This window comes from Musca vetustissima, unplaced genomic scaffold (assembly GCF_032173495.1).
Source record: "Musca vetustissima isolate MV318-11 ecotype Yass unplaced genomic scaffold, APGP_CSIRO_Mvet_v1 utg8515, whole genome shotgun sequence".
In the NCBI taxonomy this organism is placed as follows: Eukaryota; Metazoa; Arthropoda; class Insecta; order Diptera; family Muscidae; genus Musca; species Musca vetustissima.
In genome coordinates, this window is record NW_026873755.1 from 9,341 (window position 1) to 35,295 (window position 25,955).

A 25,955-nucleotide genomic window follows, 5' to 3' on the forward strand; every position below is an offset into this window, starting at 1 on the left:
TATATTCTGAGCTTTGGCAATATTTCGTGATATTTGCAACATTTTTACAGATTATAGATCAACAACTCCTATTTCTAAGTCTTGCATATTTTCCAAAATGTGTTTTTCTTGAAGAGAATTTTTACGCCATACAATAAAAAAATGGTCACTTTAGGTTTTGGTTGATTTGACCCTCGGAAAATTGACCGATCATCATCTAAACAGCCGCTCTATGTATTTGGTCAGGTCCCCTTCACCTTGTAATTGTAAAATATATGATGTTCTGTATATAATAATTGCCTCTAAAGCGACTAGAAAATCTGACAAAATTAAAGTTTTCGGTTCATTGCACCCCCTGAATGAAATCTCAACTTCACCGAAAACTATAAGCGTCGTCCTTGACCATAATCGGAACTTCATGTACAATTTCAAAGCGATCAGCGCGACATTTCCGTCCTCTAATGGAGTAATAGTAATAATATACAAATAGTCACCTTTACTTAATTACGTATAACTCCCGCATCGGAGTACATACAGCCATATAATTGGTATCAATTTGAAGGTCAACAACTCATATTGGACATACTATCAACATCTCGAGTATATGTCCTTCAGGAGCAAGTATATACGTCCCAGAATAAAATTTTTGTAATTTTTCACACAAAAATCAGGGTCCATTTGACCGGCTAAATATTGACCGATCTTTATCAAAACAGGCATGCTTATTCTTAGGCCCGATCCCCTTCTCCATTTCACTATGTTCGGACCATAACTGCGGCCTCTGGAGCGACCAGAAAAACCGACAAAAATTTAGTATTTGGTCCATTTCATCCCCTAAATATTAACCGATCTTTATCAAAAACAATAGGGGTCTTCATTGGCCAGAACCCATCCTACATGCAAAATTTCGTAAAGATTGGTCCATAACTGTGGCCTATATCGTGTTTACACATTATAATGGACAGACGGACGGACGGACACACATGTCTAGATCGACTCAGCTAGTCGAGATATGACTATCGGTATACTTAAAGGTGGGTCTAGGACCAATATTTCGCGGCGTTACAAACTTTTGGGCCTGCACAAAGCTATAATACCCTGACAACACAGTTTTGTAGGGTATAACCAAGTACAGGTCGCATTTATGATCCGAATTGGATGAAATTTGGCACAGCCCATTTGTTTAGCACAAGGACGAACCCTATTGAAATTGGGAAAAATCGGTTCAGATTTAGATATAGCTCCCATATATATTTTCATCCGATTTAAGGTAAATGGTGTACCAAAGTCCCTATATATCTTACGATTTGCCCGAAATTTGGCACAGCGTAATGAATAAGGTCTAGAATGATGTCTCCTAAGTTTCGTGTAAATCGGTTCAGATTTAGATATAGCTCCCATATATATCTTCGTCCGATTTAAGGTAAATTGTGTACAAAAGTTCCTATATATCTTTCGATTTGCACGAAATTTGGCATAGCGTACTAAATTAAGTCTAGAATGATGTCTGCCAAGTTTCGTGTAAATCGATTCAGATTTAGATATAGCTCCCATATATATCTTCGTCCGCTTTAAGGTAAATTGTGCACCAAAGTCCCTATATATCTTTCGATTTGCCCGAAATTTGGCATAGGGTACTGAATTGCGTCTATAATAATATGTGCTAAGTTTCATGAAAATCGGTTCAGATTTAGATATTGCTCCCATATATAGCTTCGTCCGATTTAAGGTAATTGGTGCACCAATGTCCCTATATATCTTTCGATATTCACGAATTTTGGTATAGGGTACTGAATTAAGTCTAGAATGATGTGGCAAAGTTTCGTGAACATCGGTTCAGATTTAGATATAGCTCCCATATATATTTTCATCCGATATTAGGTAATTTGTGCACCAAAGACCCTATGTATCTTTCGATTTGCACGAATTTTGGTATAGGGTACTAAACTAAGTCTAAAATGATGTTGCTAAGCTTCGGGAAAGGAGCTAGGCTGATAGCTAAGCCGATTGACACAACGTACTGAAGTAATATAAATTAGTCTCTGGCAATTTTCCCTGATTTTTAAAGAATATTTTTTCAAAGACTAAAAAATAGGCGTGGATTTTTTAAAGAATATTTTTTCACAGACTAAAAAATAGGCGTGGATTTTGTAACGAATATTTTTTCAAAGACTAAAAAATAGGCGTGGATTTTTTAAAGAATATTTTTTCAAAGACTAAAAAATAGGCGTGGATTTTTTAAAGAATATTTTTTCAACGACTAAAAAATAGGCGTGGATTTTTTAAAGAATATTTTTTCAAATACTAAAAAATAGGCGTGGATTTTTTAAAGAATATTTTTAAAATCAATACAACAAGGCGTGGATTTTTTAAAGAATATTTTTTCAACGACTAAAAAATAGGCGTGGATTTTTTAAAGAATATTTTTTAAAATCTACAACAAGGCGTGGATTTTTTAAAAATATTTTTTAAAATCTACAACAAGGCGTGGATTTTTTAAAGAATATTTTTTCAATGGATTACAACAAGGCGTGGATTTTTTAAAGAATATTTTTTCATAGTATACAACAAGGCGTGGATTTTTTAAAGAATATTTTTTCATAGTATACAACAAGGCGTGGATTTTTTAAAGAATATTTTTTCATAGTATACAACAAGGCGTGGATTTTTTAAAGAATATTTTTTAAATAATCCTCAGCACCCTAGGCGTGGATTTTTTAAAGAATATTTTTAAAAAAACCTACCACAAAGGCGTGGATTTTTTAAAGAATATTTTTTAAAATCTACAACAAGGCGTGGATTTTTTAAAGAATATTTTTTAAAATCTACAACAAGGCGTGGATTTTTTAAAGAATATTTTTTAAAATCTACAACAAGGCGTGGATTTTTTAAAGAATATTTTTTAAAATCTACAACAAGGCGTGGATTTTTTAAAGAATATTTTTTAAAATCTACAACAAGGCGTGGATTTTTTAAAGAATATTTTTTAAAATCTACAACAAGGCGTGGATTTTTTAAAGAATATTTTTTAAAATCTACAACAAGGCGTGGATTTTTTAAAGAATATTTTTTAAAATCTACAACAAGGCGTGGATTTTTTAAAGAATATTTTTTAAAATCTACAACAAGGCGTGGATTTTTTAAAGAATATTTTTTAAAATGACTACAACAAGGCGTGGATTTTTTAAAGAATATTTTTTAAAATCTACAACAAGGCGTGGATTTTTTAAAGAATATTTTTTAAAATCTACAACAAGGCGTGGATTTTTTAAAGAATATTTTTTAAAATCTACAACAAGGCGTGGATTTTTTAAAGAATATTTTTTAAAATCTACAACAAGGCGTGGATTTTTTAAAGAATATTTTTTAAAAGGAACAACAAGGCGTGTATTTTTTAAAGAATATTTTTTAAAATCTACAACAAGGCGTGGATTTTTTAAAGAATATTTTTTAAGGTATACAACAAGGCGTGGATTTTTTAAAGAATATTTTTTAAGGTATACAACAAGGCGTAGATTTTTTAAAGAATATTTTTTAAGGTATACAACAAGGCGTGGATTTTTTAAAGAATATTTTTTAAGGTATACAACAAGGCGTGGATTTTTTAAAGAATATTTTTTAAGGTATACAACAAGGCGTGGATTTTTTAAAGAATATTTTTTAAGGTATACAACAAGGCGTGGATTTTTTAAAGAATATTTTTTAAGGTATACAACAAGGCGTGGATTTTTTAAAGAATATTTTTTAAGGTATACAACAAGGCGTGGATTTTTTAAAGAATATTTTTTAAGGTATACAACAAGGCGTGGATTTTTTAAAGAATATTTTTTAAGGCCCTACACAAGGCGTGGATTTTTTAAAGAATATTTTTTACAACAAGGCGTGGATTTTTTAAAGAATATTTTTTAAGGTATACAACAAGGCGTGGATTTTTTAAAGAATATTTTTTAAGGTATACAACAAGGCGTGGATTTTTTAAAGAATATTTTTTAAGGTATACAACAAGGCGTGGATTTTTTAAAGAATATTTTTTAAGGTATACAACAAGGCGTGGATTTTTTAAAGAATATTTTTTAAGGTATACAACAAGGCGTGGATTTTTTAAAGAATATTTTTTAAGGTATACAACAAAAAGCGCCACCTATAATATCGTTCATGATTTATACATTTTTGTAAATTATTGCAAGTATTTGAAAATTTTCGAATGCTACCTTCAAATTGCAGCTGACAAAAAAGAAAAAACAGTAACAACAACGACATGTCATTAATACCAAAATATTTGTTGAAACGTGTTTTGTAGTCATCAAACATTCCCTCACAAACACATAAACACAGATTGCTAAAATAAAAAATAAAAACCTAAAAGGCCAGAACTAAAAAAAATTATGGCTAAATTATGAAGACATCTTGTTGGGTCAAAATGGGACGCAAAAAAGTACACATACACCATCAGCAGCTAAGGGAAATTAACAAAAAACCGGGAGAAGTTGTTGCTTCTGCTGGAATGTAACCCGATTCTTATTAACTCATCAACAAAAACTACAGTCAAAAAGTCTAAAAACAACAAAACAAGACATTAACGTTTTTTGGTGCTTCCTTCATTATTGGTTCACCATAGACTGACATGGGTTTGGAAGGGTGCGCGGAGGCGCTCGGCATGCAACCGAAACAAATTTTAAATGTGTGTGGTCCAGTCCTTAAAGGACGGTGGTACGGTGGACATCAAACCAACAAATTTGTTGGAACCCTGCCCAAAAGCACACAGAGCGATGGCTGGACAGACAGACATTTGGACGTCTTGCAGGGAACTGTCCCAAAAAAAAAAAAACGAAAGAAGTAACAACCATGCCTGGTATCCAAAAAAAAAAAAAAGAACGTTGGCCAAGCAGATATTTTGCTAATAGGCCATAAATAATAACCACCAAGCAGATAATATTGAAAGGTTAAAATACCAAACACATACATGAACACACACGCACACACACATATTGGCAAACACAGTATTGTGAACAACTCGATTTGGGAATATCGACATTAACAATCGAATATTCTCAGATTCTCTTCTTAAGGACATCTTTGATTGGTTAAGGGTGTCTGAAAATAGGGGGAAAATAAATTTTTTCTTATAAAAAAATTTGCTTGCTACGCCTATGGTGAACAGCTCTGTCTTTGTTTGTTTGTATTGCAAAATACTGATGAAGGATCTGACCACGATGCTGAACATAAATGACTAAATTACGGTTAATGGAGCGAATTAAGTTAAAAGCCACAAGAATATCTACACACAAAAACAACGACAACCACACTCAAATATTTCAACACATGTTGCAGTGGTTTTGGGGATACGAAAAACCACAAAATCCAAAAAAAATAAAAATTGTACTTAAAAAATACATGCCTTGTGATGTTCTTTTAAAAAATATTCTTTAAAAAATTCATGCCTTGTGGTGGTCCATAAAAAAAAATTCTTTAAAAAATCCATGCCTTGTGGGGTCTATAAAAAATTAATTTAAAAAATCTATTCCTCTAAAAAAAAAATCCACGCCTTATGGTAGTCTATAAACCAGTAAGGAAAGAAGTAAAGTCGGACTGGACCGACTATATAATATCCTTCACCAATTTGGGTATATTCTACATATGTCTCCTAACAGACTCCGCCTTTTCGAAAGAACATTGGCATTAAATTGGACGGACTTGAATATGTGATCCTTATGCCTTTCTGGAACCTATTCTAAATTTCATTTCATTGAACCGATTTTCACGGACGAAATATATATCAGAGCTATATATAAATCTGAACGATTTTCACGAAGCTTATTGCACATCTTTCTACGCTATGCCAAATTTAGTGCAAATCGAATGATATATACGGACATTGCACCATTTACATAAAATCGGACGAAAATATATATGGGAGCTATATCTAAATCTGAACCGATTTTCATGAAATTTAACACACATCGTTCTAGACTTAATTCAGAACGCTATGCAAAATTTCGTGCAAATTGAAGGATATATAGGGACTTTGGTGCACTATTTACCTCAAATCGGCCGGAAATATATATGAGAGCTATATCGCAATCTGAGCCGATTTTTACGAAATTTAACAAACATCAATATAGACACAATTCAGTACGCTGTGCCAAATTTCGTGCAAATCGAAGGATATATAGGGACTTTAGTGGACTATTTGCCTTAAATCGGACGAAAATATATATGGGAGCTATATCTAAATCTGAACCGATTTTCATGAAATTTACCACACATCGTTCTAGACTTAATTCAGAACGCTATGCAAAATTTCGTGCAAATTGAAGAATATATAGGGACATTGGTGCACTATTTACCTTAAATCGGGCGAAAATATATATGGGAGCTAAATCCAAATCTGAACCGAGTTTCACGAAATTTTACATACATCGTTCTAGACTTAATTTAGTACGCTATGCCAAATCGAAGGGTATATAGAGACTTTGGTGGATTATTTACCTCAAATCGGACGAAACTATATATGGGAGCTATATCGAAATCTGAACCGATTTTCACGAAACTTAACAAACATTACAATAGACACAATTCGGTACACTATGGCAAATTTCGTGCAAATCGAAGGATATATAGGGACTTTGGTGGACTATTTACCTTAAATCGGACGAGAATATATATGGGGGCTATATCCAAAGCTGAACCGATTTTTCGCAATTTCAATAGGGTTCGTCCTTGGGCCAAATAAGTGATCTATGCCTAATTTCATCCAAATCGGATCATAAATGCGACCTGTACTTAGTTTACAATTTAACACCAACAGACGGATGGACGGACGGACGGATGGACATGCATAAATCGACTCAGAAAGTGATTCTATGCATATTCTCAAAAGAAACTATGGGTCTATCTCGTTTCCTTTTGCCTGTTACAAACATATACACAAAGACATAATACCCTGTACCACAGTGTGGTGAAGGGTATAAAAAGGGGGTTATAAGTCCCCATATCCCTAAAAGAGGACGAATATTAATAATTTTTGGGAGGGAGGTTTGTTACCATATGCGACTAGGAAAAACCCAAATTGCAGCGAATTCGGTTGAAAAACGCGCTCAAGAACCCCAAAATCGAAAAGTACCCTTATACCCGAAAAAATTGACCTATATTTATAATTTTTAGTGAATAGATTTGCTTCCCAATAAGATCTCGAAGTACTAAATTACAGCCATTAAATACGATCTGAACCCCCAAAATACCGAAAATTTGGGGTTACCGTTATATGGAGACTACCAGAGAAAGTGGACATATATTTATAGTTTTTAGTGGAGTACTTTAGTACCCAATAAAAACTCAATGTACCAAATTTCAGCGAATTCAGTTATAAAACGCTCCCAAGAATCCCAAAATACCGAAAATTGGGGGTACCCTTATATGGGGTCTATCCGAAGAAATGGACCCATATTTAAAATTTTTAATGGAGTGATTTGCAACCCAATAAGAACTCAAAGTACCAAAATTCAGCGAACTCGGTCGAAAAATGCGATTAAAAATCCCAAAAATACCGCTAAATTTGGGGTACCCTTATATGGGGGCTATCCGAAAAAATGGACCCATATTTAAAATTTTTAGTGGAGTGATTTGCTACCCAATAAGAACTCAAAGTACGAAATTTCAGCGAATTCTCTTGGAAAACGCGGCCAAGAACCTCAAAATACCGAAAATTTGGGGGTACCCTTATATGGGAGATATGCCTAAACGTGGACCGTAGCCCACCTTCGAACTTGACCTGCCTGCAGACAAACGACGACTCTATGCAAAATTTTGGTGATCTATCTCAATTCATTTAGACGCTAGAGTGATTACAACAGACAGACGAACTTGCTTAGAGTAACTTCGGGTAATGTGGACCACCATTTTCATTTTTTTATATTGTGGGCGTAACAACGGTAAAAAATAAAAACAAATTGTTTTCACAACATGGTAGATTTGTTGGATAATTATATTCCAGGTCAAAAATTATATATTTTCAAAAAACTCTAAACTGCAAATAAAAATAACTTGGCGGGTAATGTGGACCAGTAAGTGTGGGTAATGAGGATCAATATGTTAAAGGTAGGTTGTGGAATAATTGTGATAAATTTCAATTTATTGCACTCTTGGGTAACAATGAATGCAAAAATATATGGGTCCATGTTTTGGAATAGCCCCCATTTAAGGGTACCACCCCATTTGCGGTATTTTGAAGGTCCTTGCTTCATTACCCAACCGAAGCCCCTGTAATTTCGCATATCGAGTTTTCAGAGGATATAATACCTACTCGCATATAAAATGCGCCCATGTTTCGAACTCGACCTCATAAAAAGATCCCAATTTTTATAGTGGTCCACATTACCCGACATTGAATATTTTTATTTAAAAATAATTATCGGCTTCAAAAATGACTAAAAATTTAAAAATTACCGATTGTAATTACGGATAAACGTATATTTTTGTTAAAGAAAACAAGAAAACCACAAAACTTCTTTATATTCGGGAAAAAAACAAGTGTTCGACTATTTTGCAAAAACGTTCGACTATTGTTTCCAAAAAATTTCAAATCACACTTTTACAATCACAGCTACGTTTTCTACTACAAAATTTGCAACTTTGCAATTATTTATTAAAAAAGTTTGATGTTTGTTTTCACTAATTAGGAAAACATTTATCAAGGCGGCATTGACATATTTCAAGCATTTTCTTAGTTATGGATGGTGGTCCACATTACCCGAAGTTACTCTAAATCGTCATAGAATACGCTGATCAAGAATATATATACTTTATAGGGTCGGAAATGAATATTTCGATGCGTTACAAACGGAAAACAAAACTAATATACCCTCCATACTATGGTGGAGGGCATAAAAACATCCCCTCCTCGTGGTGGTCTATAAAAAATCCACGCCTTTAAAAACTCCCCATTTATGCCATTTTAAAAGACCTTGAAAACTAATTTTCTAAAAAACATTCCCCAAATTTTAACCTTGAGTATGGATGGAGAACATGCTGTGAAAATTCAAAACAAACAAATCCTTGACCCTTGCTGATATTGAGACCTGAATTGTGCGTTTCTACCAGTTAGAGATTTTTTTCTTTTTTGCTCTTGACTACCAACAATTCACATTGGCTGTTATTTAGACATTAATCAAAGCCTTATTTACAAGTTGCAGGTATTAAAATGTTTAAAATTAAATTGTCCATGGACATAAGAACACGAACAACAACGCCAACTAAAATAGTGAAAAAAATACATTTGCATATTTATTGCACTTAAATTTTACACTTGCTCTTGGATAGGCAATGTGCAAAACAAACAAAAAATATATTTGCATAAAATTGATAAGATAAAAGCCCAAAAATTTATTAATTGAAAAACCAACCACAAAAAAAAAACAACGTTTTTAAAGGCAAGGACAAATCAAATCCGAATTGGTTAACAAACAGCAAGAACAGGCTTTTTAATAGGAAAAAGTTTAATGAAAATGTTATTTATAGAAATTAAAAAATACATGCTTTGGAAAATAATTAAACAAATCCACGCCTTAAGGTAGGCCATAGAAAATAATTTTAAAAAACCAAGCCTTAAAGTAGGCCATAGAAAATAAAATTATAATTTTTTAATACCCACGCCTTAAGGTATGCCTTAAAAATAGTTAAAAAATCCCCTATAATAATATTGTGGTATTGGTTGTTGTTGTTGTAGCAGCCCTATTGCTTTTACAAAATGGGCTGAGGTGACAGACGTTGGCCGAGTAAGACTCGGGTAGTTTCGGATCGTATACCCCTCCGTCGTGGAAACGATGGTGGTATTGGTGGTTGTTGGGGATGGGGTGGCGTAGGGGATGATAGATACCAAGCTCTAATTGGCTTTAACATGGCAAAGTCCAGGTTTATCTTGGTCCCTCTTTCATCTCAATTGTGGACACTGACCTCCCCACGGTGCCACATGGGGAAAATTGGGTTGAGGCGTCGGGTTAGTTGCCCACTCTCGGAAAACCCAACCTACTATGAAAACGCAATGAAAAAGAAAACCAAACCACCCAAATGTTGACAAACCCCGCAAACGTATTAAGAACCACGATCTGCGAATATGCACTTGAAATGTGCGCACGTGGTACGGAACAGGCGCAGTGTTCGCTTTGGCCGATGTACTCAAGAAGTACAAAGCCGATATTATGGTTTTACAGGAAATGCGAAAGAAAGGGACTGGCGTAAGTAAATCAGACGATTACGCCCTGTATTATAGCTGCCATGAAACGAGACATGAATTTGGCTGCGGATTTATGGTTAACAGGAGAATAAAAGACCTCGTCTCCAGATTCACTCCAGTAGATGAGCGAATTGCTATAATCCGTATAAAAGCGAAGTTCTTCTACATCAGTGTCATTTGCGCCCATGTTCCGACCGAAGACAAAGATGAACAGACCAAAGACATATTTTACGAGCGCATAGAAACAGCATATGATCGCGGCCATAACATTAAAATTCTACTAGGATATTTTAATGCAGAAATCGGAAGGGAAGATATCTTTGATCCCATCGTCGGAAAATTCAGCCCCCATGAAGAAACATCAGACAACGGCATGAGGTTGATTGACTTCGCGGCAGCAAATAAACATGGTAGTTAGCAGCTCCAGATTCAAGCACCTCGATATACACAAGACCACTTGGATTTCTCCCGATCGAACAACAAGAAATCAAATCGATGATGTTGTGATAGACGGAAGGCATTCATCCAGTGTTTTAGACGTCCCATCGATCCGGGGAACGAATATCGATTCGGACCATTACCTTGTGGCAGCCAAGGTACGCACCCGTCTTAATGTAGCAGCAAAGGTGCGATCTGACACAATACGGAAACTCGACGTCGAAAATCTGCAAACACAACAGGTAGCCGAGGCCTACTCCGCTCAACTTACCCAACTGCTTGACGAAAGCCCCCCTTGTCCCGATAATAGTATAGAAGCACAATGGCAAAGAATTGCCCACTCCCTACAAACTGCAGCAAAAGCAACAATTGAGTACCAAAAACCACCACCAAGAAACCCATGGTACGATCAGGAGTGTCGTAATGCTTCTAATGTGAAAAAGGCAGCGTATAGAGCAACGAGAGGAGAAACGTGTTTTCAGAAAAAAGAAGAAAGAACAAGAAAAACGTGAGCGTGAGCAAATCGAGATGTACAGGAGTCAGAAAAAAGTCCGGAAATTTTACCAACGAGTAAAACACCAAACCCAAGGCTTTGGTGCAGGCTCAGATACGGACAGCGTGTTGAGGATCTGGAAGGAGCATTTTGAAAAGCTTCTGGTATCAAATAGTGGCATTGAAGAAGATACCCTAGAACCAATAATAGATGATGGTATAGAGTTTATACAACCTAGCCAAGATGATATCAGAAAAGCAATTAATCGGCTCAAGAAAAACAAAGCAGCAGGAGCCGATGGGTTACCAGCCGAACTATTCAAGACTGGTTGCCAGATGCTGGTCAGGAGCATGCATCAGTTGCTTAGTACAATTTGGCTAGAAGAATGCATGCCCAATGATTGGAACCTCAGCATCCAGTGTCCCATGCACAAAAAAGGAGACAAGACGATATGTGCCAACTATAGAGGAATAAGTCTCCTTCCCATCGCATATAAAGTGCTTTCCAGTGTGCTGTGTAAACGACTGAAGTCAATGGTCAATGACATCATTGGACCATACCAATGCGGCTTCAGACCTGCCAAATCCACCACTGACCAGATTTTCACTCGCCGCCAAATCCTAGAAAAGACCCACGAAAAACACATCGACACATACCACCAATTTGTCGACTATAAAGCCGCATTCGACAGCCCTATCCATTCAGAGGTGTTTAAAGCCATGTCTACGTTCGACATTCCTGCAAAATGAATACAGTTATGCAGGAAAACTTTAAGTGTCACAAGACCAGCAGTTAAAGTAGGAAAGGACCTATCGGAGCCCTTCAATACCGAACGAGGATTCTGACAAGGTTACAGTTTGTCGTGTGATCTTTTTACCATCCTACTGGAAAAGGTCATACGAGACGCAAAGGTGAACAGAAATGACACTATGTACACCAAACAGCACATGTTTCTCGCCTACGCCGATTACATCGACATAATGGGTCGAACATTGCGAGCGGTAACAGCCACCTTTGAACAAATTGAAAAGGAGTCTGCCAAAGTGGACCCCTGGCAGTAAACGGCGAGAAGACCAAGCTGATGGTATCAACGCGCAAGACGTCCAGTAGACTCGGACCAACTGTGGAACTTGAGAACTACAGCTTCGAGGTAGTTAAAGATTTTATATTTTAGATTTTTATATACCTTGGTACCGCCATAAACAAAACGAATGACATCAGTTTTGAAATTCGGAGAAGGATTGTGATGGCCAACAGATGCTACTATGGTCTGAGCAAACAACTCAAAAGCAAGGCCACCTCCCGCCAGACCAAACTCACACTTTACAAGAGGCTGATACTACCCGTGCTATTATATGGATCAGAAGCATGGGTACTTGCACAAGCAAATGAGGCAGCTTTTGGAGTGTTTGAGAGAAAAATTCTCCGATAGATCTATGTGCCGATCTGCGTCGACGATGAATATCGGCGTCGAATGAATCACGAGATCTACAATTTATACGCTTACATCGACATAGTCAGTCGTATTGAGCTGCAGCGACTACGGTGGCTAGGCCATGTTGTGCGAATGAAAGAGAATGCACCTAATGATGGTTCCCGTAGAAGGGGAAGGCCACGAATTAGATGAAAAGACCAAGTAGAAAACAACATCTTGGAACGTGGTATTCCAAATTGGTGGATTTGCGCACAAGACCCACGCACTTTTAAATCTTTTTTAAGCTCGGCTTATGGAACAACCGTTCTGTAACAAGCCAGCTAAGTAAGTAAGTTTCTTTAAATATTTTATTTTTCATTTTTATTTCCGTTGTTTTCTTATCTTGTATATGCATGTACACATGTACATTTATATATAAATATGTATATGAAAAAAAAATCACTTTATCACATATACATTTTTATTGAAACCCATTTGTATATCTCAATAACAAAATAATAAAATTTATTTTTTTTCAGTTGTGAAATTGAAATGAATCGGAAAACATTTCTATGGGTCCTGTTGGCTATCCGGCTGTATTTGGTAACCACTTATGGACGATATTTTAAAACTACTGATGATCGTTTGTATTACATACAGACCACAATGGCGGTAAGAAATTTGTAGTATTGGAATATTTTTCAATTTTTTTCCCAACACTTTCGCTACAAAATTTTTTCAGTACACCTGGTATGAGTCCTTGAGTGAATGTGTACGTCTAAAAATGACACTGTTAACGGTGGATTCGGCTTCTAAACGTCATCAATTGGCTAACGCAAAACTTTGTAAGTTGTATAAAAAAAATTATGATTTTCAAAAAAACAAAAAAAAAAATAATAAAAAATTCCAGCTGATGCCAGTCAGGTTTGGATAGGCGGCCATGATCTCAAGGTGGATCGATCATTTGAATGGATATCGAATAGTAAGGCATTTGTATACACCTACTGGAACAAGGGTGAACCGAATAGTGGCGAAGAACATTGTGTCGAAATGATATTTCCCTCGATGTATTGGAATGATGTTCGCTGTATTAAGAAGCGAGGATTCATTTGTGAAGAAACTCCGATCGCCGTGGAAAAAAATCAAGAAATCGCCAAACTAAAGGCGGACTTGACAAAACAAGCCGGACTGTTAAATGAAAAAATCAAACAATTGGCACAATTAGAATTGCAAAATAAGGCAAATAAATTGGTAGCCGAACAAGTTGCGAAACAAATGCAACAATTTGTACAGAAAATCAATCTTCACGAGAAGTCCATAAATGAAGGATTAGTGAAAATATTAAATGTGGCACTAAATCAAACCGATGTATTGTCCCAACAAAAGGACATATTAGTGACTTTGAAAACGGACCAGGAAGCGGCAAGAGAAGATATTAAGTTGTACCATAAGGATGTAACCAAAACTCAAATAATCGCCAATTCAATGAAAGAGAACGACAGGAAAATGGATGAATTGTTTACGAAATTAACCGCAATTCAGGAGGTCACATCAAATCAAAACTCCTCAAAACCATGTTTTTATATTTATTTTTAATTAACAAATTTGAAAAAAAAAATTAAATAAAAAAACAAGTATTATAATTATACATATACTATACATAAAAAATCACGTCTTTTGTAAGACTTTTAATTTTTTTAAATCAAGGTCTTTTGTTGAAAAATAATTTGTAAAAAATCTGAAAAATAATTTGTAAAAATCCACGCCTTGTATTAGACGTCGAAAAAATATTTTTTAAAAATCTGAAAAATAATTTGTAAAAATGCACGCCTTGTATTAGACGTCGAAAAAATATTTTTTTTAAAACCACGCCTTGTATTAGACCCTGGAAATATATTTTTTTTTTAAATCCTTACTTACTTGTGACAGAACTTTCGTTCCATAAGCCAAGCTTAAAAAAGATTTTCGGGCCCGCCGGTCGTTTGCGCAGTTTTTTTTTCGAAATTGAAAGACCATATTTGGCAATGTTGAATTCCACTTGGTCTTTCCATCTTATTCGTGGCCTTCCCCTTCTGCGTGAACCATCAGCTGGTTCACTTTTATATGCCTTCTGGGCTGCGGCATCTTCATCCATTCTCAGAACATAACCTAGCCAACATAGTCGCTGCATCTCAATACGTCTAACAATGTCGATGTACGAGAATAGCTGGTACAACTCATGGTTCATTCGACGGCGATATTCACCGTCAACGCAGATCGGCACATAGATCTATCGGATAATTTTTCTCTCAAACACTCCAAGAGCTGCTTCATCTGCTTGCGTAAGTACCCATGCTTCAGATCCATATACCAGCACGGGTAATATCAGTGTCTTGTAGAGTGTGAATTTGGTCTGGCGGGAGGTGGCCTTGCTTTTGAGTTGTTTGCTCAGACCATAGTAGCATCTGTTGGCCATCACTATCCTTTTCCGAATTTCCAAACTGATGTCATTCGTTTTGTTTATGGCGGTACCAAGGTATATAAAATCTTTGACTACCTCGAAGCTGTAGTTCTCAAGTTCCACAGTTGATCCGAGTCTACTGGACGTCTTGGGCGTTGATGCCATCAGCATCGTCTTCTCGCCGTTTACTGCCAGACCCACTTTGGCAGACTCCTTCTCGATTTGTTCAAAGGTGGATGTTACCACTCGCAATGTTCGACCCATTATGTCGATGTCATCGGCGTAGTTTGGTGTACAGGGTGCGTTATTTGGTGTACAGAGTGCCATTTCTGTTCACTTTTGCCTCTCGTATGACCTTTCCGGCAGGATGTTAAAAAGGTCACACGACAAACTGTCACCTTGTCTGAATCCTCGTTCGGTACTAAAGGGCTCCGAGAGGTCCTTTCCGACTTTAACTGCTGATCTTGTGCCACTTATAGTTATCCTGCATAGCCGAATTAATTTTGCAGGAATGTCAAACGTAGACATTGCTATAAACACCTCTGAACGAATAGGGATGTCGAATGCGGCTTTATAGTCTGGTCACTAGTGGATTTGCCAGGTCTGAAGCCGCATTGGTATGGTCCAATAATGTCTTTGACCATTGGCTTCAGTCATTCACACAGCACGTCGGATAGCACTTTATATGCGATGGGAAGAGTCTTATTCCTCTATAGTTGGCACATATCGTCTTGTCTCCTTTTTTTGTGCACGGGACACAGGATGCTGAGGTTCCAATCATTGGGCATGCATTCTTCTAGCTAAATTGTACTAATCAGCTGGTGCTGCTCCTTACCATCATCTGATCACAAGTCTTGAATAGTTCAGCTTATAACCCATCGGCACCTGCTGCTTTATTATTCTTCAGCCGATTGATTGCTATTCTGACTTCATCGTTGGTAGAATTTTCGGACTTCATTCTGACTCCTGTACATCTTGATTTGCTCACGGTCACGTTTTCTTGTTCTTTCTTATTTCTGAACATACGTTTCTCCTCTCTCCATTTCTCCCGATAGTTCTCCATCGCATTACATGTTGCTACTGTCCGCAGGGTTGCCCTATACGCTGCGTTTTTCATATCAGTAGCATTACGACACTCCTGATCGTACCACGGATTTCTTGATGGTGGTCTTTGGTACCCAAGTGTTGCTTTTGCTGCAGCTTGTAGGGAGTGGACAATTCTCTGCCACTGTGCTTCTATAGTATTATCGGGACAAGGGGGGCTTTCCTCTGTTGTGTTTAGAACTTTTTGACGTCAAATTTCCTTGTTACATTAGATCGCACCTTTGCTGTTACAAAGTAATGGTCCAAATCGATATTCGCTCTTCGGATCGATCGGACGTCTAAAATACTGGATGAATGCCTTCTGTCTATCACAACATGATCGATTAGATTTCTCGTTGTTCGATCGGGAGAAATCCCAGTGGCCTTGTGTATATCGAGATGATTGAATCTGGTGCTGCTATCTACCATGTTTTTTGCTGCCGCGAAGTCAATCAACCACATGCCATTGTCTGATGTTTCTTCATGGAGGCTGAATTTTCCGACGGTGGGGCCAAGAATATTTTCCCTTCCGATTTTTGCATTAAAATCTCCTAGCAGAATTTTAATGTCATGGCCAGGGCAACGGTCATATGCTGTTTCTAGGCGTTCGTAAAATATGTCTTTGGTCTGTTCATCTTTATCTTCGGTCGGAGCATGTGCGCAAATGACACTGATGTAGAAGAACTTCGCTTTTATACGGATTATAACAACTCGCTCATCTACAGGAGTGAATCTAAAAACGAGGTCTTTTATTCTCCTGTTAACCATAAATCCGCAGCCAAATTTATGTCTCGTTTCATGGCAGCTGTAATACAGGGCGTAGTCGTCTGATGTACTTAGCCTGTCCCTTTCGATACAATTTCCTGTAAAGCAATAATATCGGCTTTGTACTTCTTGAGTACATCTGCCAAAGCGATCACTGCTTCTGTTCTGTACAACGTGCGCACATTCCAAGTGCAGATTCGCAGATCGTGGTCCTTTGTACGTTTGCGGGGCTCGTCAACATTAGGTGGGTTTGGTTTTCTTTGTCTTTGCTTTTTCATAGTAGGTTCGGTTTTCCGAGTGTGTGCAACTAACCCGACGCCTCAACCCATTTTTTATAGTTCTTATGGGTGAACTCGCGGCACATAATAGCTCACTGTTTCATCGGGTGATGAAAATAGCTATCCCTGGTGGCACCACAGGGAGGTCAGTGTCCACATTTGAGATGAAAGAGGGACCAAGGCCTGGACTTCGCCATGTTAAAGCCAATCAGACCCGTTGCTTGGTATCTATCGTGCCCTACACCACCCAATTTTAAAAAATACTTTTAAAAATTCACGCTTTAAAGAAAGTCATAGAAAATAATTTAAAAAAATCCAGGCCTCAAAGTAGACTAGACCTTAGAAAATAAAATTATAATTTTTTTATATCCACGCCCAAAGGTAGGCATTAAAAATAATTTAAAAAATCCCCTAAGATTATATTATGGTGGTGGTGATTGTTAAAAAAGGGTCTGTCAAACCATTGACCACTTATTTACGAGTCTTAGTGCTAAATGAATTCTAATTTACATTTATGAAGCTCTGCAGGATTTCGACAACGACAACAATGAAGATATTCAAGATCTGATCTCATCTATCCCCCTTTTCTGCTTGTTTCTGGTCGTCTTCCGATTGGTGGTGGGGCTACTGCTGCTGGAATTGATTGTTTGTTTAGACCAGAAGTGGATGATCCCGGGTGAATGATGGTCTGTGCTTAGTCAAACGACTTGTTGGTGGTAGCTTGAGGTTGTTGTTGTTCTTGTTGTTGTTTTTTGTTGGCTGTTTGTTATCATTGTCTCGTTAAATGATCACATCTTATTTCGCTAAACGACGCCTTTGTTTGCATAGACAACAGTGCGCGTTGTGAGTGGTTGCTCCCGTTTTCCATATCTCCGATTTTGTTGCTCCTTTGAAATGGTGGCCATTCGCTGGTTGTCAGTTTTGTATTTAACATCAACGTTGTTTTTGTTGTTGTTGTCTTTTTATAGATCATTGCATGGTGATAAGATTAACAAAGTACCGTGTTTGTCGTTTTTAAACTGTAACAAACACACACGCACACTCACACACAGACCTTTAAACCAAAGGAAACACTCCATCCTTCCTCGTAGTACACCCTGGACATCGAATGCTGTTAAATAGATGCACATAAATTATCCCAATGGTTGTGCTTGTGCTGAACCTTTTTAGACCACAAGGCTCCACACAGTGAATGGTCGTCATCGTGCGAGGGATGCTCTTGGCATGGCGATAAAAAAATTCGATTTGTTTGTTCATTAATTTGGCACAATCATCCCGCAGATAGATATGTAAATTTTTTTAAGAGAGCACACTCACAAAGGAACAGATAATTGGTGAGAAATCACCAAATCATCGTAAACGCAAAATAAAATGATTACAGGAAAAACAACAACAGGATTATGGCTTTATTATGCCTAACAAAATTTTTCCGAAAAAATCCAAGCCTTAAGGTAGAACCTGAAAAATAATTTCATAAAATCCAAGCCTAATTGTTGACGTTTAAAATTAATTCTAAACATCCAAACCCTAAGGTAGGCCTTAAAAAATAATATATAAAAAATCCACGTCTTAAGGAAGGTCTTAAAAAATAATATTCAAAAAATGTAAGCCTTAAGGTAGGTGGCATAGGGGATGATAGATACCAAGCAACGGCTCTGATTGGCTTTAAGATGGCGAAGTCCAGGCTTATCTTGGTCCCTCTTTCATCTCAATTGTGGACACTGACCTTCCCGCGGTGCCTCCTGGGGAGCTATTCTCATCACCCAATGAAATAGTGAGCTAATATGTGCCGCGAGTTCACCCATAAGAAGTATAAAAAAATGGGTTGAGCCGTCGGATTAGTTGCCCACTCTCGGAAAACCCAACCTACTATGAAAAAGCAAAGAAACAGAAAACCAAACCCCCCTAATGTTGACGACCCCCGCAAACGTATAAAGGACCACGATCTGCGAATCTGCACTTGGAATGTACGCACGTTGTACAGAATAAACGCATTGTTTGGCGGATGTACTCAAGAAGTAAAAAGGCGATATTATTGCCTTACAGAAAATGCGATGGAAAGGGACTGGCGTAAGAAAATCAGATGTTTACGCCCTGTATTGTAGCTGCCATGAAACGAGACATGAATTTGGCTGTGGATTTATGGATAACAGGAGAATAATAGACCTCGTGATTTACTCCAGTAGATGAGCGAATTGCTTTAAGCCGTATAAACGCGAAGTTCTTCTACATCAGCCTTATTTGTGCCCATGCTCCGACGGAAGACAAAGATGAACAGACCAAAGACATATTTTACGAGCGCCTAGAAACAGCATATGAACGCTGCCCTGGCCATGACATTAAAATTCTGCTAGGAGATTTTAATGCAAAAATCGGAAGGGAAAAATACCACCGTCAGAAAATTCAGCCTTTATGAAGAAACATCAGACAGTGGCATGAGGTTGATTGACTTCGGGGCAGCAAAAAACATCTCGATGTACACAAGGCCACTTGGATTTCTTCCCATCAAACAACGAGAAATCAAATCCATAATGTTGTGATAGACGGAAGGCATTCATCCAGTATTGTAGACGTCCGATCGATCCGAGGAGCGAATATCGTTTCGGACCATTACCTTGTGGCAGCCAAGGTACGCATCCGTCTTAATGTAGCAGCAAAGGTGCGATCTAACAAAACACGGAAACTCGACGTGGAAAAAATGCAAACACAACAGATATCCGAGGCCTACTCCGCTCAACTTACCCACCACCTTGAAGAAAGCACTTCTTGACCCCATAATTATATAGAAGCACAATGGCAGAGAATTGCCCACTCCCTACAAACTGCAGCAAAAGCAACACTTGTGTACCAAAAACCACCACCAAGAAACCCATGGTACGATCAGGAGTGTCGTAATGCTACTGATGTGAAAAACGCAGCATATAGGGCAACCCTGTATACAGTAGCAACACGTAACGTGATGGAGAATTATCGGGAGAAAAGGAGAAACGTGTTTCAGAAAGAACAAGAAAAACGTGAGCGGGTGAGCAAATCGAGATGTACAGGAGTCAGAATGAAGTCCGGAAATTTTACCAACGAGTAAAACACCAAACCGAAGGCTTTGGTGCAGGCACATCATCCTGTAGAGATGAAGAAGGAAACCTGGTGACAGACACAGACAGCGTGCTGAGGATCTGGAAGGAGCATTTTGAAAAGCTTCTGGTATCAAATAGTGGCGTTGAAGAAGATACCCCAAAGCCAATAAGAGATGATGGTATAGAGTGTATAGCACCTAGCCAAGATGAGGTCATAAAAGCAATTAATCGGCTCAAGAAGAATAAAGCAGCAGAAGCCGATGGGTTACTAGCCGAACTATTCAAGACTGGTTGCCAGATGCTGGTCAGGAGCATGCATCAGCTGCTTAGTACAATTTGGCTAGAGGAATGCATGCCCAATGATTAGAACCTAAGCATCCTGTGTCCCGTGCACAAAAAAGGAGACAAGACGATATGTGCCAACTATAGAGGAATAAATCTCCTTCCCATCGCATATAAAGTGCTATCCAGTGTGCTGTGTGAATAAATGAAGTCAATGGTCAATGACATTAGTGGACCATACCAATGCGACTTCAGACCTGGCAAATCCACCATTGACCAGATTTTCACTCTGCCCCAAATCCTGGAAAAGACCCACGAAAAACACATCGACACATATCACCTATTTGTCGACTATAAAGTCCCATTCGACAGCCCTATCCGTTCAGAGGTTTTTGAAGCCATGTCTACGTTCGGCATTCCTACGAAATTAATACGGCTATGCAGGATAACTTTAAGTGGCACAAGGTCAGCAGTTAAAGTAGGAAAGCCATGTCTACGTTCGGCATTCCTGCAAAAATAATACGGCTATGCAGGATAACTTTAAGTGGCACAAGGTCAGCAGTTAAAGTAGGAAAGGGCCTATCGGAGCCCTTCAATACCGAACGAGGATTCAGACAAGGTGACAGTTTGTCGTGTGATCTTTTTAACATCCTACTGGAAAAGGTCATACAAGACGCAAAGTTGAACAGAAATGACACTCGGTACACCAAACAACACATGTTACTCGCCTACGCCGATGACATCGACATGATGGGTCGAACACTGAGATCGGTAACAGCCACCTTTGAACAAATCGAAAAAGAGTCTGCCAAAGTGGGTCTGGCAGTAAACGCCGAAAAGACCAAGCTGATGGTATCAGCGCGAGACGTCCAGTACACTCGGACCAACTGTGGAACTTGAGAACTACAGCTTCGAGGTAGTCAAATATTTTATATACCTTGGTACCGCCATAAACAAAACGAATGACATCAGTTTTGAAATTCGGAGAAGGATTGTGATGGCCAACAGATGCTACTATGGTCTAAGTAAACAGTTTAGAAACAAGGCCACCTCCCGCCAGACCAAACTCACAAGACGCTGATACTACTCGTGCTATTATATGGATCTGAAGCATGGGTACTTGTGCAAGCAGATGAGGCAGCTCTTGGGGTGTTTGAAAGAAAATTTCTTCGAAATATCTACGGGCCGATCTGTGTCGACGGTGAATATCGGTAAGTAAGTTAAGTTAGGTCCTAAAAAATATATAATTCAGATATACCTTAGAAAATAATTAAAAAAAATCTAGGCATTGTTTTAGATGTTGAAAATATAATTTTCAAAAAATCCTGTGATCACCTCAAAATTCAAAGAAGAACAACAAAAAATCTACATAAACTGAAAAAAATAAGAATTTAACCTTTTCATCATTGCTATCAGTTAAATCACTACAAATATGTATTTAAGGGAACCATAAAATGATACAAAACCAACAACACAAACCGCACTAAAAGAACTAAAAACACGCCGATATAGTTAATCATAACATTTGGGTGGCCCACGAAACAATGCGAATTGTTTTCTGGGCAGCGGGTCCAGAAACCAAAAAAGAACAACAAAAAACGCCAACATAAAAACATACACGCGCTTCAGCAATCAGACCCAAGCAAGAGACCGTAGGAAGATGGCATGGAAGCAGCGGAATAATACACGAACACAACTCCATTCGTAAAGTACCCAAAAAAAAACGACAACTTCTTTGGCAGACTGGGATGCTGAACAACCACAGCAACACCAGTCATCGTCATCATGAAACACCAACTATCCAGCAAGAAGGGCTACAGGTAAAGATAAGAAAAAACAACAACACACCGACAGCCAAAACAAAAATTGGCAATATCAGATCGACCAATGAATTGGGGAGAAAACAACATAATATCATTGTTAGCATATCAACAGAGTCATCATCGGCATTATCATCGTCATCATTATTGTCTTCATTTCGATTTCGGAACACGGAGACAGTGTTTAAAAAAATGGAGAACTTTTAAAAAACGTTTCCCAAAAAAATTTAAATTTTTTCAAGGTGAAGAAATTATTTTTCAGGGTCTACCTTAAGGCGTGGATTTTCTAAAAGATGATTTTTAAGGCCTTCCACAAGGCGTAGATTTTTTAAGAATAATTTTTAAGGCCTACCACAAGGCTTGGATTTTGTATAGATAATTTTTATGGCCTACCATAAGGCGTGGATTTTTTAAAGATGATTTTTAAGGCCTACCATAAGGCGTGGATTTTTTAAAGATGATTTTTAAGGCCTACCATAAGGCGTGGATTTTTTAAAGATGATTTTTAAGGCCTACCATAAGGCGTGGATTTTTTAAAGATGATTTTTAAGGCCTACCACAAGGCGTGGATTTTTTAAAGATGATTTTTAAGGCCAACCACAAGGCGTGGATTTTTTAAAGATGATTTTTAAGGCCAACCACAAGGCGTGGATTTTTTAAAGATGATTTTTAAGGTCTACCATAAGGCGTGGATTTTTTAAAAAATGATTTTTAAGGTCTACCATAGGGCTTGGATTTTTAAAAGATGCTTTTTAAGGCCTACCATAAGGCGTGGATTTTTTAAAGATGATTTTTAAGGCCTACCATAAGGCGTGGATTTTTTAAAGATGATTTTTAAGGCCTACCATAAGGCGTGGATTTTTTAAAGATGATTTTTAAGGCCTACCATAAGGCGTGGATTTTTTAAAGATGATTTTTAAGGCCTACCATAAGGCGTGGATTTTTTAAAAGATCATTTTTAAGGCCTACCATAAGGCGTGGATGTTTAAAGATGCTTTTTAAGGCCTACCACAAGGCGTGGATTTTTAAAAGATGCTTTTTAAGGTCTACCACAAGGCGTGGATGTTTAAAGATGCTTTTTAAGGCCTACCACAAGGCGTGGATTTTTAAAAGATGCTTTTTAAGGTCTACCACAAGGCGTGGATGTTTAAAGATGCTTTTTAAGGCCTACCACAAGGCGTGGATTTTTAAAAGATGCTTTTTAAGGCCTACCATAAGGCGTGGATTTTTTAAAGATGATTTTTAAGGCCTACCATAAGGAGTGGATTTTTTAAAAGATGATTTTTAAGGCCTACCATAAGGAGTGGATTTTTTAAAAGATGATTTTTAAGGCCTACCATTAGGCGTGGCTTTTTTAAAAGATGCTTTTTAAGGCCTACCATAGGGCTTGGATTTTTAAAAGATGCTTTTTAAGGCCTACCATAAGGCGTGGATTTTTTAAAGATGATTTTTTAGGCCAACCACAAGGCGTGGATTTTTTAAAGATGATTTTTAAGGCCAACCACAAAGCGTAGATTTTATGAAGGTGGTTTTTAAGGCCTATCACAAGGCGTGGATTTTATGAAGGTGAGTTTTAAGGCCTACCACAACGCGTGGATTTTATGAAGATGATTTTTATGAATATGTTAACCACAGTTTCCCTTTGCCATCATCATCATACCATACAGCGGCTGCATCCGATCTACCAAACAACTACAAGTGTGGTACTACAATACAGGCACAAGGCAATAAAGATTTGATCTGATGTATCTTTGTTTAATGCTATTTGGGAGACTTTTTTATATGCCTCAGTTTGTAGGTGTACCAGCGAAACTATATCACTGAATTGATTCGCTGGCCGACTATCTTGAGGAGCAGAAAGTAAGAACAACAAAACCCAAATATTTTTTTTTTTTTTGCTCCGCAAAATCAGTAGTGACTGGTGTTTAGGGCGTTTTGTATGCTCCAAAATTATTGTAGTTGTTGTTTTTTTTTTATTTTATAGAAGTTTGTTGCCTTCTTGGTGGTGGTCATTATTAAAGTTAAAAGCGTGCAAAGTTAATGCTTGCGTAGCGAAAATTTTTATAACTTCATTTGGTGATGGTGGCTGACTCGATGGCTGGCTGACTGGCCACCAAACAAGATAATGTTAAGAGTGAACGAATTAAACGAATGATACCGGCAGGACAAAGGGACCAAAATGCAAAACCGCACAATTCTCAGAAGAATTCCCTTTTTGTAGAGCGGTGGTTGGAGGATGGTAATTTAAGAGGGGGACTTCTGAAATGAAACATAAAGGGCTACAAAAAATTCTATGAATTATTCGGTATTTTAGATGTTTCACCTATTCATTTGTGTCGATATTTGGGTAGACAATGTGAAACAATGAGCAGAGGATGCGGGTGGTCTTTAGTGATGTGGACAGATGTTAATAAGTTGCAGAAAAATGTCCTTTATAAAATCCACGCCTTAAGGTAGGCCTTAGAAAAATGTCCTTTATAAAATCCACGCCTTAAGGTAGGCCTTAGAAAAATGTCCCTTATAAAATCCACGCCTTAAGGTAGGCCTTAGAAAAATTTCCCTTATAAAATCCACGCCTTAAGGTAGGCCTTAGAAAAATGTCCTTTATAATATCCACGCCTTAAGGTAGGCCTTAGAAAAATGTCCTTTATAATATCCACGCCTTAAGGTAGGCCTTAGAAAAATGTCCTTTATAAAATCCACGCCTTAATACGCCACGTTTATTGGTTTCATGACCACGCCTTTATAAAATCCAGGCCTTAGAAAAATGTCCTTTATAAAATCCACGCCTTAAGGTAGGCCTTAGAAAAATTTCCTTTATAAAATCCACGCCTTAAGGTAGGCCTTAGAAAAATGTCCTTTATAAAATCCACGCCTTAAGGTAGGCCTTAGAAAAATGTTCTTTATAAAATCCACGCCTCAAGGTAGGCCTTAGAAAAATGTCCTTTATAAAATCCACGCCTTAAGGTAGGCCTTAGAAAAATGTCCTTTATAAAATCCACGTCTTAAGGTAGGCCTTAGAAAAATGTCCTTTATAAAATCCACGCCTTAAGGTAGGCCTTAGAAAAATGTCCTTTATAAAGTCCACGCCTTAAGCTAGGCCTTAGAAAAATGTCCTTTATAAAATCCACGCCTTAAGGTAGGCCTTCGAAATTAAATTAAAAATCCACGCCTCAAGGTAAGCCTTAGATTTTTTTTTAAATTTTCTTAAAAAATCCTCAACTTCTTCAGATTGTTCCAATTGTTTATTTTATTATAGTCCACTTCGATTGTTTTGTATAACAACTTTTAAATTATTGTATATAATTGTGGAATTTTTATTATTATTGTTGTTGTTGCTGCTCGTATTTGCTTCACAAACAAATCCTCCACGATTATCACAACCCCAATCATTAATCTGCATATCGTTTTTAATATTCAGACAATTTTCTTTGCCATTAAAATTGTCGGGATTTCCTGGTTTCCATAAATGATGTTCCGTCAAGGGTCTCCAGTTTTTCAGCCAGGTAAATTTACCACTCGCCCCCACTGCGCCCAACCACAGATTTGTCGTATTAGCCATATTTCTAAAAAATCAGATTTTTTTAATTTTTTTAAATATAACAACATTAAATTCGATCTTACAAGTTTTCACCTATCAATATCTGATGCAAATCGT

At 37.5% G+C, this 25,955-nt stretch overlaps 1 protein-coding gene across 1 annotated transcript; it reads left to right on the top strand.

The window, feature by feature from the left end:
- The first annotated feature begins 13,221 nt into the window (after window positions 1-13,221).
- On the top strand, window positions 13,222-14,151 carry LOC133327810 (lectin subunit alpha-like). Its single transcript, XM_061536348.1, has 3 exons — window positions 13,222-13,227; window positions 13,298-13,400; window positions 13,466-14,151. Exons 1-3 carry the CDS (start codon window positions 13,222-13,224, stop codon window positions 14,149-14,151), a joined length of 795 nt encoding a protein of 264 aa, XP_061392332.1.
- Window positions 14,152-25,955: the final 11,804 nt, after the last annotated feature.